This window comes from Lacerta agilis, chromosome 14, assembly GCF_009819535.1.
Source record: "Lacerta agilis isolate rLacAgi1 chromosome 14, rLacAgi1.pri, whole genome shotgun sequence".
Lineage (NCBI taxonomy): Eukaryota > Metazoa > Chordata > Lepidosauria > Squamata > Lacertidae > Lacerta > Lacerta agilis.
In genome coordinates this window covers 37,699,774-37,716,412 of record NC_046325.1, presented here as the reverse complement: position 1 = coordinate 37,716,412, position 16,639 = coordinate 37,699,774, and the positions used below count along the sequence as shown (strand labels likewise).

At 47.3% G+C, this 16,639-nt stretch overlaps 1 protein-coding gene across 5 annotated transcripts in view; it reads right to left on the bottom strand.

The window, feature by feature from the left end:
• Positions 1–15,883, bottom strand: part of FMNL1 (formin like 1) — a 108,180-nt gene extending 92,297 nt beyond the window's left edge. For 3 of the 5 annotated variants that reach the window (XM_033169995.1, XM_033169998.1, XM_033170000.1), the window contains exon 1: positions 15,700–15,883. In XM_033169995.1, coding sequence (XP_033025886.1) covers positions 15,700–15,855 — 156 coding nt within the window. In that variant the 5' untranslated portion in view covers positions 15,856–15,883. The remainder of the gene's footprint in view (positions 1–15,699) is intronic. The other 2 variants (XM_033169997.1, XM_033169996.1) reach the window with 1 other exon arrangement.
• Between the last annotated feature and the right edge of the window lie 756 nt (positions 15,884–16,639).

Genomic DNA, 16,639 nt, shown 5'->3' with positions numbered 1-16,639 from the left:
GTGGTGGAGTCTCCTTCTTTGGAGGTCCTAAAGCGGAGGCTTGACAGCCATCTGTCAGGAATGCTTTGATGGTGTTTGGCAGGGGGTTGGACTGGATGGCCTTTGTGGTCTCTTCCAACTCTATGATTCTATGATTCTAGACACAGACAGCAGCTGAAACAAACATTTCATTTATATAAGGACACCTGCGGGCTAAAATTACAATGCTGAGAAGGAAGACTTTATCGTTTATAAAGGGCGATTTTTTTACCTCGCTACAACTGTTTGGATAATCTCTAGCATGCTGAAGTTTGCTTTGGCAGAGATCAGTTTCAAGTGCTTATTTCTTCCCCCACGTTTCCTTAAACAAGGCTATTCTTGGCAAATAGGGCAAGCTTTTGCAAGAGCCGAGCCGAGCTATCGAAAGGCGGAAGCTACTTGCACGAGCTCATTTCCTGTGCAGGCTCATCTGTGTACTGTGTCATGTGTCATGTGTGCAGGTTTAACACAAGCAACTGAACTTTTTGAAAATGCACTAGAGTAGGGTTTCCCAAAATGGGAGCCACCAGCTGTTTTTGGACTACAACTCCCATCATCCCTAGCTAGCAGTACCAGCGGTCAGGGATGATGGGAGTTGTAGTCCAAAAACGGTGGAGACCCAAGTTCGGAAAAAACCCTGCATTAGAGAGGGTCAGCAGGTAGAGATTGTTCATTAAATTAAATTGTGAGTTCTTTCACATTTCCCCCCAAAACTAGGCAGGGGAAAGCATTGGTCATTCATTTCTGATCGCATGGATATGTATCTAAATTTAATCAGTTACTAAATTGGCTCAAAGGCAGACGATTAATACCTGAAAAGTCTTTGATCAGTTGGCAGTCGGGCTTTTTTCCACCTTCCCTAAGTACGCATGACTTGGCTCAGCCACATGGGTGTTTGTTTTTTTCAGTCACTTTTGCCCCAGTGCTCTTGTGCTTGCGACCCACTGGAGTTTGGATTATGTAAGAGAGATGGGCAGCGCAAGATTTTCTTCCTTTGGGACACGAGGCTAGGTTTCATTCTCGACTAACTCTGTAATCTTGGCCGGGGAGGAAATCTTTCTCCCTGCCCCACGGTTAAACATTGGCTGAAAGATATGTTCAGCCCGTTCTGGAAGGGGTTGTCCTGAAAAAACAACGTTGGTAGTCCTAGAACCACGTTTGTCGCTGGAGACCCAGGTAGCTTCTGTGCCAAGAAGTGACTTTCTCAGACTAGTGTACCAGTTGCAGCCTGACCACTGTTATCCAGGCGCCGCTAACCTTTAGGATTGACTGCTGTAGTGTGTTGCGTGTGGGGCTGCCGTTGGAGACCGCTCAGAAAGTGTGTTTAGTTCAAAATATATCTGGAAGGTTGTCAACCGGGGCCAGTTAGCTGGAATATGTTTTGTCGATACTCAAAGAACTGTACAGTGGTACCTCTGGTTAAGTACTTAATTCGTTCCAGAGGTCCGTTCTTAACCTGAAACTGTTCTTAACCTGAAGCGCCCACTTAACCTGAAGTGTTATTTCTGGGTCAGCGGAGTCTGTATGTAACCTGAAGCGTATGTAACCCGAGGTACCACTGTACTGTCTTTCTAGTGCTTAGGTTTACAAACGGCAACCAGAGATAAACACACACAGACACACACGCACAGCTTTTCTGGTGAGGCACTGTGCCTCTGGGATACCGTCACCAAGAAGGCCTACCTAGTGCCTACATTGTTTTCTTTTTTAAAACTCCTGGGCTTTTAATTTTATTTTAGCATATATTTCCTCACCTCATTTTAACATGCATTGCAGGGAGTTGGACTAGACCAGCTGTTCCCAATCTTTTTCTGGCCACCTAAGCATCTCCAAAATCCTGATGCCCCTCCCCTGTGACATATGATTCTTATTATTCAAAAAGTGAACTCCTATTCACATGGAGGAAGCCTAAAAGGCCATTAACTGTTAATAACTTATTCTCAAATTCCCCCCCTTAAAAATCAAACTGCCCCCGTAAGGCGTGTGCCCCACGTTGGGAACCACGGGACTAGACGGTCCCTCAGGATCCCTTTCCAACTCTATAATTCTACAATTCTATGAGATTTATTATCTCACGGGTGGCGCTGTGGGTTAAACCACAAAGCCTAGGGCTTGCCGATCAGAAGGTCGGCAGTTTGAATCCCCGCGACGGGGTGAGCTCCCGTTGCTCGGTCCCAGCTCCTGCCAACCTAGCAGTTCGAAAGCACGTCAAAGTGCAAGTAGATAAATAGGTACCACTCCAGTGGGAAGGTAAACTGTGTTTCCGTGCGCTGCTCTGGTTCGCCAGAAGCAGCTTAGTCATGCTGGCCACATGGCCCAGAAGCTGTACGCCGGCTCCCTCAGACAATAAAGCGAGATGAGCGCCGCAACCCCAGAGTCGTCCGCGACAGGACCTAATGGTCAGGGGTCGCTTTACCTTTAGGTTCACCTTGTTTTTGTAAACTGCCCCCAGTAAACTCCACCAAAGGGAGCTACATAAATCTTAGAAATTTATGTGTTTCATACAATTTTTACATTGTGTACATCACATGGAGTTTTTTCAAAAAAATTAAGCGGTATACAAGTGTCTTTTAATAAAGGGTTTGGGTTGCCACCCTTACCTGAGAGAAATTACCACTGAACAGAGCAGGACTTGTCTCCAATGAAACGTACAGGATCGCACCGTTAAAGACTTTCGAGATTTATGACTGCTGAGGCTCTGAGCCTCCCCTACTTTTAGTATCTTGTGGGTCGCACTGCATTTCCACCCACAACATTCCCCTCCTCTTTTTTGAATGGAGAGAGGCTGTACAATAATCTCATGCAAGCTCAGCAAAAACAATATAAGCTATTTTGGGATGGGCAGGCTAAGGCTACCGCAGCCCAGGCTCGCGTTGGCTTTTCCCTTGACTGAGTCACAGTTTCATTTCTCTCCAAGAAGGAGGGAAACTTTTAAGTTGCAGCACAAGAAAGATAAAGACGGCTGGGAGCCAGGTTTATCCTCCATGCAGGGAAATTCCCCAAGGAAGCTCCGCAACCAGAGATGGCTCCATTTCAGCAAACCTGGCGTTGGGTCTCACCAGACAACTAGGGGAAAGAGCCCTACATGGTACAAATCCATGTGTGGGAATACTGGGCTCATCCAAACTTTCTGCCCCACAACTTTCCAGCAGAGCTCCGCGCTAAAATGCTTTGTGTCTGAGTGTTGCCCACGAGAACCCGCTCTTTAAATCAGATCAAATTTCTGTGAATTGACGTTTGCGCCAATTGAGCTTTGAACAGTTGGTTTTTTGCAGGAAAAGCTCCGGGGCAAAATAAAAGGTGATCGGAAACCGAGCTTTAATTTGTGGACCGTACCTAGAAAGAGCAGAGGAAAGTGTGGATAACCCTGCTCTTGGGGGGGGGGGGAATCTTGTGTCCTGCCATTCATTTGCCCCTCTCTTACAACTGGCATAAGCAGAGGGGTAGTAGTAGTGCTAACAACAACAACAACAATTTTATTTTTGTACCCTTCCCTTCTGACTGGGTTGCCCCAGCAACTCTGGGAAGCTTGCAACATACATAAACACATAATAAAACATTACACATTAAAAGGCTTCCCTATACAGGGCTGCCTTCAGATGTCTTCTAAAGGTTAAATAGCTACTCATCTCCTTGACATCTGATGGATGTTCCACAGGGCTGGTGCCACCACCGAGAAGGCCCTGGTTCCCTGTAGCTTCACTTCTCACAGTGAAGCAACCGCCAGAAGGCCCTTGGATCTAGATTAAGACATACTTAATCTGCATGTGTTTTGTAAGAAATCACACTGTTTATTATCGTGCGTCAAAATTTGCTCCCCCTCCCAATATTTGGAGCTGCTCAAGACTTTCCTAAAGCTTTTCAGAAACCACAATGAGTAAAAACGCAGCATATTTATCAACGGTAGACTCCCCAGAAAGCCAAATTAAGGAATTTAGTTGACTCTTAGACAGGGCCATCTTAAGTATATTCGGCGCCGTGGTGCAAAGATCCCTCCGGCTCCCCGCCCCCCCGTCACCCAGAGTTGACAACCTTTTGCGTGGCTGGAGGAGCCGGGCAGTGGCTGGAGGGCGGCTCCTCCGGCGGGGAAGAGGCGGAGGCTCCAGGCGCGGTGCTGCTTCAGCGAGGCGAGTGAGGGCAGCGAGCTGGTGCCGGGAGGCGCCGCGTCCAGCCTCTGCCTCTTCCCTGGCGCCCTCCAGAACTTGGCGCCCCGGCGCCCCACGCCACTTGCCTCTATGGGCAAGACGCCCCTGCTCTTAGAAGCTCAGCTCTTATGACACCATGAATGCTCATTGCCACAGCCCAGAGGTGGGGGGCCTGTGTCCCTCCAAGTGTTGCTAGACTTTTAGCCGGCCGAGCCAAACAATCAGGGATTGTGGGAATTAAGAACAGAATAAGACCTTGTTGCATCAGGCCAATGGCCCATCCAGGGGCGTCGCAGGGGGGGCGGAGGGGGTGGGGGGCCCCGGGCAGCACCCCTGCTGGGGGTGACACATCGGGGGGCGGCCCTGCCCACTGGGCTTTTTTTTTTACTTGTTTTTTTATTATTCTTTTTAGGCTATTTTCAGCACTGCCGGGGTGGAGCCACAGGGGCGGCCAGCGAGGAGGGGTGTCACCCCCCCCTCGTTGGCCGCCCCAGCGGCTCCATCCCAGCAGCGCCGAAAATAGCCCCCCCCTTCCAGCGGCACAGCTCGGCATGGAGGCAAGAGGCGGGCCAGCGAGGTGGGGTGCCACCCCCTCCTCGCTGGCCCGCCCCTTGCCTCTTTGCCAAGCTCCGCTGCTGGCTGGCTTGCGGAGCCGAGGCATGGAGAGGGGCGGGCCAGCGAGGAGGGACACCCCTCCTCGCTGGCCCGTCCCTCTCCCTGCCCCAACTTGCGCTCCGCCGACTTCCGGCGGCGACGCCATCGCCGGGTGGTCGAAGGCTGCTTCGGGTCCGAAGCGCCTTGTCCATCCCGGGGGTTAGGAGCCGCGCTACCGCAGCGCGCGGCTCCGGTTGGGGTGCGGGAAGAGCGTCCCGCACCCTGGGCTCCCCGGCTGCGCCCACGGAGGCTCTGAACCCTTCCCTTGCCCCCCCTGTAAAGGGGGAGTGGGGGTGAAGGGCAAACGGAGCCGGGCTTCGGGGACATGCCCCAACCGGGATGCAAATGCGGCGACAGAGCCCGCGGTGAGCGTCCAAGTTCTACCTGTGAAGAATGGAGCTAAAAGAACCCGGTGGTCGTGAGTAAAGAATTTGATCAGAAATCGTGTTTTTGGAACGATCCGGGGGGAAGGAGAATGGCAGCCTGCCCTCCCTCCCTTCGAGCTCAAGAATCTAACCAATTTGACTGATTGCTGCTACAGAACTGGTTACAATGTATTTAAAATTGACACAGGAGACTGGCAAACTTTTCTTTTGGGAAGTTAACTAGAGGAAAATATCTCCTTTTAAAGTTGCGGTATTTGCGCTCCAGTTTAGGAAAATGGCGACGAACAAAGAGGGGAGTAGAAATATGACACCCGTTTCCTCCTCCTCTGCCAGTATGCTGGGTTTCGTCCTTGAACTGGCACTGAACTCTGGACTAACGGACGAACAGAGACTCACTGCCTTGAAGGTGGAACTGCTTTATAGAAAAGTCAAAGTCTTGTGTGGGGGTCTGAAATGGAACCAATTGCCCACAGAGGAGGCTTACAAAACTTTTGATACTTTGGAAGAAAGCCTTGCCAAAGAGCTGAGAGGATGGATGCAAAGATGGAGTGAAATGAATGAGCTACTTCGGAGAAGAAATTCGCTTTTTGGGGGTGGCAGCCCCAAGGCGACGTTAAGATTTCGTATATCCAGTCCCCGAGGTGTGAGCTCGGGGGCCAGGGACAGAGAATTAAGGTATTTACAAGAAGAAAAGGAATGTTACAAAGAACCGAAGAAGCTGAGAGATGATGAGATGGACACCTCTGAACTCGCGGCAAGGAGAGGTTTGAACTGTGCCTGGATCTGTGGACGCTTGGAGAGGGAAGAGATATGGAAGTTCAGTGCTGATGCCATTAGGAGAAGAATAATGGACAGAGGGGGTGTGGGGTGAAGCATTAAGTAGAACTTTAAGCAGCCTGATAGGGTAAATTGAAACTGGAGGGTGAATACTGTCAACAACTTTTTGTTATATTCCTTATTTGAACATGAAAGGAGATATTTCAAGTTTTTATGTTACTAGCAGCAACCTTAAGGATAGAAGAGATAGATTAGATGTGAATGATTTGAGAAGATTTATGAGGTGGAGTATAAGCAAAGTGAATTTAAGTGGATTAAGTTTATGGATTTAGAAGATTAAATGGTGAGGTATTATTATGATGATGCATTTTTAGCAACTGTTGAAGATATAATTGAATGTAATTATACAATTGTAGTTAATGTTTTTTTTTTGTAGGAGAAATGGTTATAAAATAGACTAAGGATACAAACTCGAAGGTGAAAAGGCAGGGGAAGTCAAAAGTCAAGATATGGAATTAGAAATTTTTTTTTTTCTAGAAAGATGCAATAAGAAAGCTTGACATTGTTTGTATTTGTTTTATTTGTTTTGCATTTGTTTATTGTAGGTGTGGGTGTGGGTATATGTTTGTTATAGAAAAATGCCAATAAATTCTTACAACTTGCGCTCCGCCAAGGGAGCCCGGGCGGCAGATTCGGGAGTCTTTGCAGCCCACAAAGACTCCCAAATCTGCCACCCAGCATCCCTTCGTGCAGTGGCTGCTCACGCAGGCACGAGCAGCTGCGGCACGAAGGGGTGCTGCCGCCGGGCGGAGGCTTCAGGAGTCTCCCAAATCCGCCGCCCAGCACCCCCGTGGCGGGGCGTCGCATGCATCATGCCCCGCCCCCAGGGGTGCCTCTTGGCTTCCCGCCCCCGGCAGCCAAGGGGCTAAGAACGCCCCTGGGCCCATCTAGTCTAGCATCCGGTTCTCATAGCGACAGACCAGACGTCCGTGGGAAACCAGTGAGCAGGATGTGAGCACAACAGATATGAGCAACTGGTATTCAGAAGCATCACTGCCTCTGACAGTGGAGGTGGAACATGTGGTGTAACAACATCTAGAGAGCCAAAGGTGCCCCCAACCCCAGCCCTGTCTTAGCCAAGAAACACTTGGTAGCAAAGCTGGACTTGTAAAAGGATAAAAGAGTATTGGGAAATGATCCATAATGAATTAATAAATGTTTAAAAGTACTTTCCTAAAAAAACCAGAGTCCTTTCTGTTGGGGATAATTCAGACTGAAATCTCCAGGTGTCCAAAAAGGTTATTTATGTATGCCACTACTGCAGCCCATGTTTTGTTAGCCCAAAAATGGAAAATGAGCAAGGTCCCAACCAAAGAAAAATGGCAACTTATGTTGACAGAATATGTGCAGCTTGTAGACTTAAGAGAACAAGAACAACAGCTGAAAACGCTGGCAGCATTAAGATAAATTCAACAGTGTAAATAAGTTTTGATGGGTGCAATAATGGAATACTGAATGGTATAGTTTTTGTAAAATATGTATGAAATGAACCATGGAAAGAAAAGAAAGGAAGTCATTGATATCTTAAGGATGTAAAATGAGCATTTGAAATTGTAAAAGAGAAAATTTAACAAAAATTATATATGCAAGAAATACCTGGTAGCAGTGACAGCAGGACAGCAAACCACCAGGAGATAAATACGATCAGCAAGGGAAGACTAGACTTCACCATGCACTGAGTGAGTTTCAGCTACTTAGTCCCACTCGCCTGCCTCAGATATTCTCAATGGGCTGTGCTACCTAGTAGGTGGTGCCCAAAGGGCATCACCAGAGAATCACTGAATTGTAGAGTTGGAGGGAACCATGGGGGTCATCGAGCCCAACCCCCTGCAATGCAGGAAATCTTTTTACCCAACGTGGGGCTCGAACACGTGACCCTGAAATGAAGAGTCCCAAAGATGAAGGCAGGGAATGCCGCCTGAATAATCCCGGGGCCGTGTGAGGTACCCATTTGCAACGTCTGTTCCCGATAGCACACCTGAGCGAAATTGCACCACACAAATATTTCGTAAGCAGCTTTGGCGAGGGAGCCTTGCATGGCTACAAAGCAGAATATATGCACAGTGGGACCTCGTTTTTTGAATGTAATCCGTTCCGGAACACCGTTCGAGTTCTGAAACATTCGAAAACCGAAAACTCTTTTCTTTCTTTTTAAAATTGATTTATTACGGTAAGTTTTTTTTTGTTTTTGTTTTTTTAAACGAAAACAGCCAACAAACGAAAAACCAAAAGGTAATACAAATTACAAAAAGTAAATAGATTTATTACAGCACAACTTCTATTATGACTTCCAGTCACCCCCTCAAGGATCCTGGATTACTTTTATGCAACACACTTTTCGTTATCACTCCAATCTTATCCCATATCATTACTTTTATAAGATTTTCTAGGTTTCTACAGGGGTCCTTCTAAGCCTGCCAGAGAATTCCCACTTTTACAATGCTCTTTAAGATATTTTCTGTAGGTGTCCCACTCTCTAATAAACGTTTGGTCTGTATTATCCCTAATTCTTCCTGTTACCTTTGCTAATTCTGAAAATTCTAATAATTTTGTCTGCCAGTCCACTTCGGTCGGGATAGAGTCTCCTTTCCCATTTTTGGCTGCTAAGATTCTTGCTGCCACTGTTGCATATAGGAAACTGAAAACTCAACAGCCGGCAGCTAGGCCTCCGGATCTTGCACTCAGCGGAAGCTGCATGGCACGTTCGACTTCCGAGGCACGTTCAAAAACCAAAGCATTTACTTCCGGGTTTACGGCATCCGAAAACCGAAACGTTCATCAAATGGAGACGTTCGAAAACCAAGGTACCACTGTAATGTGATTCACAATCGTAGGGTGACAGGTAGCCCCAAAGAGCAGTGGCTTGCCTTGGCGAGAATGAACGGGCGCACAAAACAAAAAAGCCTAAACTTGGCTACGTGCCCCAAAGTAAAAGACTTCTGGGAAAAGATTTATAATGAGATGAAAAAAGTGTTGAAACACACCTTTATAAAGAAACCAGAAGCCTTTTTACTGGGCATAATAGGGGAAGAAATTCCCAAGAAGGACATTACTTTCTTTCTTTATGCCACAACAGCTGCGAGGTTGTTATTAGCCAAGAATTGGAAGACTCAAGATATTCCTACTACAGACAAATGGCAAATGAATATGATGGACTTTATGAGACTTGCCAAACTGACTGGAAGACGGGATGAAGAGATGGTGGAAGAAGACTGGAAGAAATTTAAATTATATATGAATAAGAATTGTTGTATCTAATATACCTTAGGGAAGTTGTTATAGGTTTTCGCTGTAGATTTAGATTTTAGGTTAAGTGTTTATTTAAAAAAAATGGATTAGAATTAAGCTTGTATTGCTTTTTTATTTAGAAACTGTCAAAGATGATTAGAATTGAAATTCAGATGGGGGGACTGAGGGAAGTCACCCTATGATGTTAAGAAAAAGGTATGATTGGACAAGATATATTTTTGTTTTGTATATTGTTTTGTATGTTTGTTTGTTTTCCTATAAAATGAATAAAAAGGGTTTTAAAAATAAAATAAAAATAAACTTGGCTAGCTCACTTCTCTCTTGCATAGACGGGATGAGCTTTTGGCAGCAACGGTGGGGCTCCGATCAGCAAGGGATTCCCAGCCATTGGAGCCAGCCAAGGCAGGGATAGAAAAGGGCTTTTTCGTCTCAGGCATGTGCCAGAAAGGAAGAAGAAGAAAAAAATTACGGTAGGTGAGACTCATATTTTTGCATTTATCTCCCAAAAGGACTTGGATTGCAGACAAGTATTGAGTTGTGTGTGGAATGTGCTCAGCAGCCATGTGATCCAAAAAAGTCTTTGGGTTGTTGGGTTTTTATATATATAAAACCTCAAGGAGGCACCAGCAGCTTCCCAATCACAGCAGATACATCTTGGAGAATGCTGAAGACCCATCTATTTGCTTATGTACCGTATTGATTTATGATCTTCCTCTACACCTGACGCTAAGGGACAATAATAGCGGTCTCAGCAGCTGAGTCTCAACAACTGAAAGCCAAGCAAGTCCCCACACCCAAGACCAGGCGTCGGCAAGGTTACCCGGCCATGGGCCGGATCAAGCCCACGGAGAACGTCCATGAGCCAGACATGCGCAGCGCGATGACGGAAACCGCGTCTGCGCATGTCCAGGCGCCGAAAATCGCTTCTACGCAGATGCAGACGCAATTTCCAGCGTCGCTCGGCAAGTCCCCACATCGCGCCGTGCTGATTTAGCGCAGCGTGCGGGGGCTTGCCAAGTGGACGGCTCGTGGGCCGGTAAAACGGCCTTCATGGGCTGTATCCGGCCGATGGGCCGGAGGTTGCCGACCTCTGCCCAAGACTAATACAGTGGTACCTCAGGTTACAGACGCTTCAGGTTACAGACTCCGCTAACCCAGAAATAGTACCTCGGGTTAAGAACTTTACCTCAGGATGAGAACAGAAATCGTGCGGCAGCAGCGGGAGGCCCCATTAGCTAAAGTGGTACCTCAGGTTAAGAACAGTTTCAGGTTAAGAATGGACCTCCAGAACGAATTAAGTTCTTAACCCGAGGTACCACTGTAGTGGGATAGGAGAGCTGAGAATAATGCAAATATATTTCACATCCGGCAACCCATGTGCCCCTTTGGCTTCAGATTGTACATGGGTAGATAAGTATAAAAAGCAAGGGGCCCAAATTTTCATGGCCTTCTAAAAGCTATGGTGGCTCATTTACGAGAAGCAATGTATTTAAACAGCCTTGGCCCAGTATACCTGAAGGAGCGTCTCCACCCTCATCGTTCAGCTCTGAGGGCCTTCTGGCAGTTCCCTCACTGCGAGAAGTGAGGTTACAGGGAACCAGGCAGAGGGCCTTCTCGGTGGTGGCGCCCACCCTGTGGAATGCCTTCCCGTCAGATGTCAAGGAAATAAACAACTATCTGACTTTTAGAAGTCATCTGAAGGCAGCCCTGTTTTTAATGTGTGGTGTTTTATCGTGTTTTTAATATTCTGCTGGGTGGGCTATAAATAAATATAATAATAAAAATAATTTATTATTTAGCATTAACTCTGAAAGTGTATACTTCATTCTGACCAAACCAAGCCTCCTGATGTATATTTTAAAATGCAAATCATTTCCATGCAGCTCATGGGCCAGGGGCGTCCTGTGTGTTCTATGGGGCAACGGCATTCTGAGCCCCCACCAGCCCCCTGTGCCTAGCAAAGGGGAGGAAGAGACAGTCAGGAAAATTACGGAAGGGAATTCCTATTCTGCTACACAGTAAGATGTGGGGAATAGGAGGGGGGAAGCATTTTAATGCACGTAGGATAGAAAACAAACAAAACCCTAAAAAAACCCTTGGCTATCTCTGGTCCACCCCGATCATCAATGGTGAGGATCCCTTCATGGCCCCAAGCCCACATTTTCACTTGGCCAAACTTCGGGGCTGTAGCACAGTCAAGAAAAAATTGGGTGTGAGGCCACACCAACCAAAAACCCCGCTTTCATCCTCAATTGGTAGTTGGGTTGTTGGGGTTTGTTTTTTGTTTGTTTGTTTTTTGAGTGGGGAAGGTACCATTAAACGGCAGTAAATTGATGATTAGCTTACACAGTCTACTGGGAGGAATCTATTGGGATTTCCTGCCTCAAGCGCTAAAATCTATTGGTTTGACTCATTTCTGTCTCAACAAACTCTGATAGCGGAAGACAGGGCTTTCAGAAACGTCAATGCCATGATGGAAATGGAGAGTAAGCCAACATAGGTGTCAGGGTAGGCTTAGGACATCAATTCACTCATCCCTCCTTGCACAGAAGGCCAGGGAAGCAATTCATTCTCAGCCTCTTCTGCTACCCGCGGCATAAGACAAGGGGTGCAAAACCTGCAGCCCTGGACTACATTTCCCAGAATCCCTGGCCATAGGTGGGACTAAGAGATGTCAAGTGAGTGTAGGAGGGACAGAAAATGAACCCCACTTTGTGCTTATTTCAATAACAATGCTTATGCAGACTGTTGTTCCTCAAATGCTGGAAGTGCATCCCATAAATTATCTCTGTCGTTCAACGGACAACCCTGCAAGGCGGTCCTATCACCCAGACAGTTTTTAGGGAAATAACTGGATAAATGAAACGCAAGACCAGCCACTGCTAGCCACAGTAGCTCAGATGACCTCTTTCCAAACGCAGCTTGAGTTGACACACTACCTCCCGGGAACCAAGATGCTGCTGAAACAGAGGGGAAACCAGGAACGTGTAGGAACTTCATGACCTCCTTGCTTACAGCAGACATCCTACCCATGTCTACTCAGAAGCAAGTCCTATCCAATTCAATGGGGCTTGCTGCCAGGTGAATGGGGTTAGGACTTTAGCCTTAGGAGCAGTCCATTCTGTAGCAGTTCTGATGGGTCTCTTGAGCTGAAGAAGACCACCTGGACGTCACAACTTTTTGATCTGGAAGCTCCTCCTCCTATAATTCCATACAGGTGAAACTCGAAAAATTAGAATATCGTGGAAAGGTTCATTTCTTCCAGTAATTCAACTTAAAAGGTGAAACTAATATATGAGATAGACTCATGACATGCAAAGTGAGATATGTCAAGCCTTTATTTTTTATAATTGTGATGATTATGGCGTACAGCTGATGAGAACCCCAACTTAACAATTTCAACTTTTGGGTTTTCATCAACTGTACGCCATAATCATCACCATTATAACAAACAAAGGCTTGACTTACCTTGCTTTGCATGTCATGGGTCTATCTCATATATTAAACTCCAGTAGCTAATGAAAACAATTGCTTACATAAGTGGACTTTTCCATGATATTCTAATTTTTTGAGTTTCACCTGTATGTTTGGGGAGTGGTCAGGGTGGTGCCAGGTGGAAGAGGCTCTTGCTTATCGCTTCACATGATCCGAGCTGAACGTTGGCACTGGAAACAAACACTCTTGACCAGAAGCTCTCGAGATGCCACCTAGCTTTTGTCGGCAAGGCACCACGAATGCTGCAGAATTCTTCCTACAAACTCCACCGCTTGCGAACTCTTTCTTCAGCTCTTAGTTTTGTGAGAAGGCTGCCTTAAGGAGGGGGTGGCAGGGGTGGCAAGCCATTCCACACACATACCCCCCCCCAAAAGCAGGATGCTGGCAAGTCCTTTGGTCAGTTGTCATACGATCAATTCCCTTGCTGGTGAATTGGCAGCTTAAAGTCAATACGGTGGTAGCTTGGTTCCCGAACGGCTTAGCTCCCAAACAAATCGGCTCCCGAACTCTGCAAACCCGGAAGTGAGTGTTCTGGTTTGCAAATGTTTTCAGAAGCCGAACGTCCGACGCGGCTTCCGCAGCTTCCAATTGGGTGCAGGAAGCTCCTGCAGCCAATCGGAAGCCACGCTTTGGTTTTCAAACGCTTCCAGGAGTCAAAGGGACTCCCGGAACAGATTAAATTCGACAACCAAGGTACCACTGTACAGGAGAGCTAGATTTGCTTCAAGGGACACCCACTGCTGATTCCTAAACCCAAAGAAAGAGAGAATGGTTCAATTCAAAACCACCACTGTCCTACTTTTGTGCTACTTATTGCCTAGATCTTCTTACTGCCTACCCAAGAGCACCGAGTACATCTTTGATTACAAAACTGTGTCCTTAGCGGTCCTAAGATGGAGAGTTACAGAAGATATACATTGGTGGGTTTCCTCTGCAGCTCAAAGACCTTCCTCTTGCAGCTGAATAATAGATGCTTATTCTTAAACGTGTGCCTGGCTTGGAAAAAACCCAACTGCCCCCTGTGCTCCTCACACCCCTCCTTTGTCTGCAAAGGCAGGTTCTGGGGGCCATTGACTGCCCCAGCCAGACCTTTCCAAAGTGCCTCCGTACTATTTAATATTAGCTACAAAGTGTGAATTATTAAGACATTTTATATACAGTAAACTGGTTGTTCACACACACACACAATCACACCCTTGGCTAATCAACAACTTTCAGCACTGCCCTCAGTTTCACAGTAACAGCCGCCAATGTGCTTAAAGTGTTATAAGCCATAAAACGGAATTGTACAATTGTAGAGTCGGCGGGACCCCAGAGTCATTTAGCCCAACACCCTGCAATGCAGGAATCTTTTGCCCAGCGTGGGGCTTGAACCCACAACCCTAAGATTATGAGTCTCCTGCTCTGCTGACTCTCTGTGCATGCACAAGAGAGAGAGAGAATCATAGAGTTGGAAGAGACCACAAGGGCTATCCAGTCCAACCCCCTGCCAAGCAGGAAACACCATCAAAGCATTCCTGACAGATGGCTGTCAAGCCTCTGCTTAAAGACCTCCAAAGAGGGAGACTCCACCACACTCCTTGGCGGCAAATTCCACTGCCGAACAGCTCTCACTGTCAGGAGTGAGAAGACCGACCCTTTGGCAGCAGTAACAGCTCTTTAAGAAGAGGACAGTCAAGGCAATGGTGAGATGGAACTAATCAATTTTTAAGCAACCATGAGCACATGTTTCTCAACTCACAGGGTTGGATGGAACCCCAAAATTAACACACAACCCAGCTACCTCTTCCCTCAAGGAAAGATTCCCCCACGGGCACACGAGCTCAACTTCTCCCCAAAGCAATCAGCCTTCACAATCCGGACCGCAAGTGTGCATGCGAAAGCAGGAGGCCAACTAGAGGCGTAACTCCCAAACATGTCCTCAAAGCTAAGAGCTACAGATCTCACACCCTCCGTCCTCCCTACAGCTGCATAGCTCGTGAAAGGATGCACAAAACGCAAACTAGTTTCTCAGCTGCAGGTACAGATGCAGCTATGGCTGCTGAAACTGTGGAGGCGTCCCATCGGAAGGGGCGTCCGAGAATATCCCATGTGAGCCAAAAATCTGCAAACAGCCAACTCCGAGCAAGGCCCTAACGGCATTGCAACCATCAGGGACTTTCGAGGAGGAGGGAATTGGTTTGGGGAAACATCCAAGGCTAGTTCTGGCTATTTCTCATCAGTTTAGCACCAGCTGTTTGCAGAACCTAGGTTTTTTTTTCCCCCTCTGGGGTGTCTGTTGTAGACTGCAGACTAGCCTCAGGAAATACTGGGAAAGACCACTTGACTTCCCTGAGGAGACTGGGCTACATAAGGACACCTGCAGATGAATGAATCTGGAGCCCTCTCCACCCTCACACACCTCTAACTTGGGTGAGATTCATGCCTGCCATCAAGGCAGGTGTGAATCTACTTGAAATCGTTTCCAGCTGTGCTCATTTTCACCCTTCTACCATTGCTTTTGTAATTCCAATTTGCAGACTGAGGTTCCTTCCTTCTGAGAAACTGTGGCACCCCAAAGTGTTCAGCAAAAGGAGATAACCCATAAATAATAATAATAATAATAATAATAATAAGGGTGGGGCAGGAATTATCGGCTCCTTACCAAGTAATATCGGCCCTTTAAAACAGAAAAAAGAAAAACCTTCCCATTTCACACCAGTAGGCATTGAAGAGAGTGGGGAAATTTATCTTTAGACCTCTCTTCAACCACACAGATTGCAAGTAGGACTGCACCCCTTGCTAGATTAGTTTTCCATGTCGGGGTGTGTTAAGAGAACCCCCCCTAACCGGTTGATGTCTCTAGGGTGACATTAAGGCATGATGAGTCTATGGGGAGGAGAAGAGGAGGAGGAAGACCAGACACAGAGACTTACCAGTACGTGGGTGAATCGTTCTTCCAGTTCCCCAGAGCTTGGCATAGGTTGTTTGGGGGGCGCCGGCTGCTTGGGGGGCAGGGGTGACGACGCCGTGGGTTGGCTTTTAATCTCCTTCGCCGGAGACATCTCCATGCTGCTAGCTGCATTGCCCATCCTCAGTCTGTACTCTTATACACACACACACCCAAAAAAAATCTAAAGCCCTACAAAATTAAAATATCCAGGATATTTTTTTTCTCTCCCCTGGGGAAGAGGAGAAAAAGGTCAGTGGGAGTAAAAAATAAAAATAATAAAATACCCCAGCAACTTTCGCCCCTCCGCCAAATCGGAGGAGGAAGGCAAAGGGGTGGGGGACGACTTGCTCCAGGAACTCCCAACACGTGTGAATGTGAGATCCCTCCGATGCATCAGGTCAACACAGTCAGTTGTCCAGGCTTCTCTCTCTCTATCTCCCCCTTTTCTTATTTGCTCCTGTTGCGGCCTAATTCCAGGAAGCAGTTGGGAGTGATGGAGGGGTCGCCCAGCACAAGGTGACTTCTCAACGCCTGTCCTCTGAGGCCGGTGCCGCCACCACCACCACCACCATGATGGGCAGATTTGCCTGCCTGGTACTCCAGCTCGCCTCTAGTGCATTTGCAGCAAAGTCCCTGTTTCCTAAAAGGGCATCCCCATCTTTTTTTCCGCCGATTGCCAGCTGAACGGCCACGCCGCGCGTGCTCTTCAGAGAAGTCCGCCGCCGCCAAACTTCCCCCTCTCCTCCACCCAAAAAATAAAGAAAAGAAAAAGAGGAAGCGCCGAGAGCAGCGGCGGTTGCTCTCTCTGCACAGGAAACCGAGCTGCCTGCAGGTGCTTTTAATGCAAGAACGCGAGCACAGGTCGAGGCGTAACTTTTGCTGCAGCGCTGGATTCTTGGGTTGTGTTTTTGGAGGGGGGATTT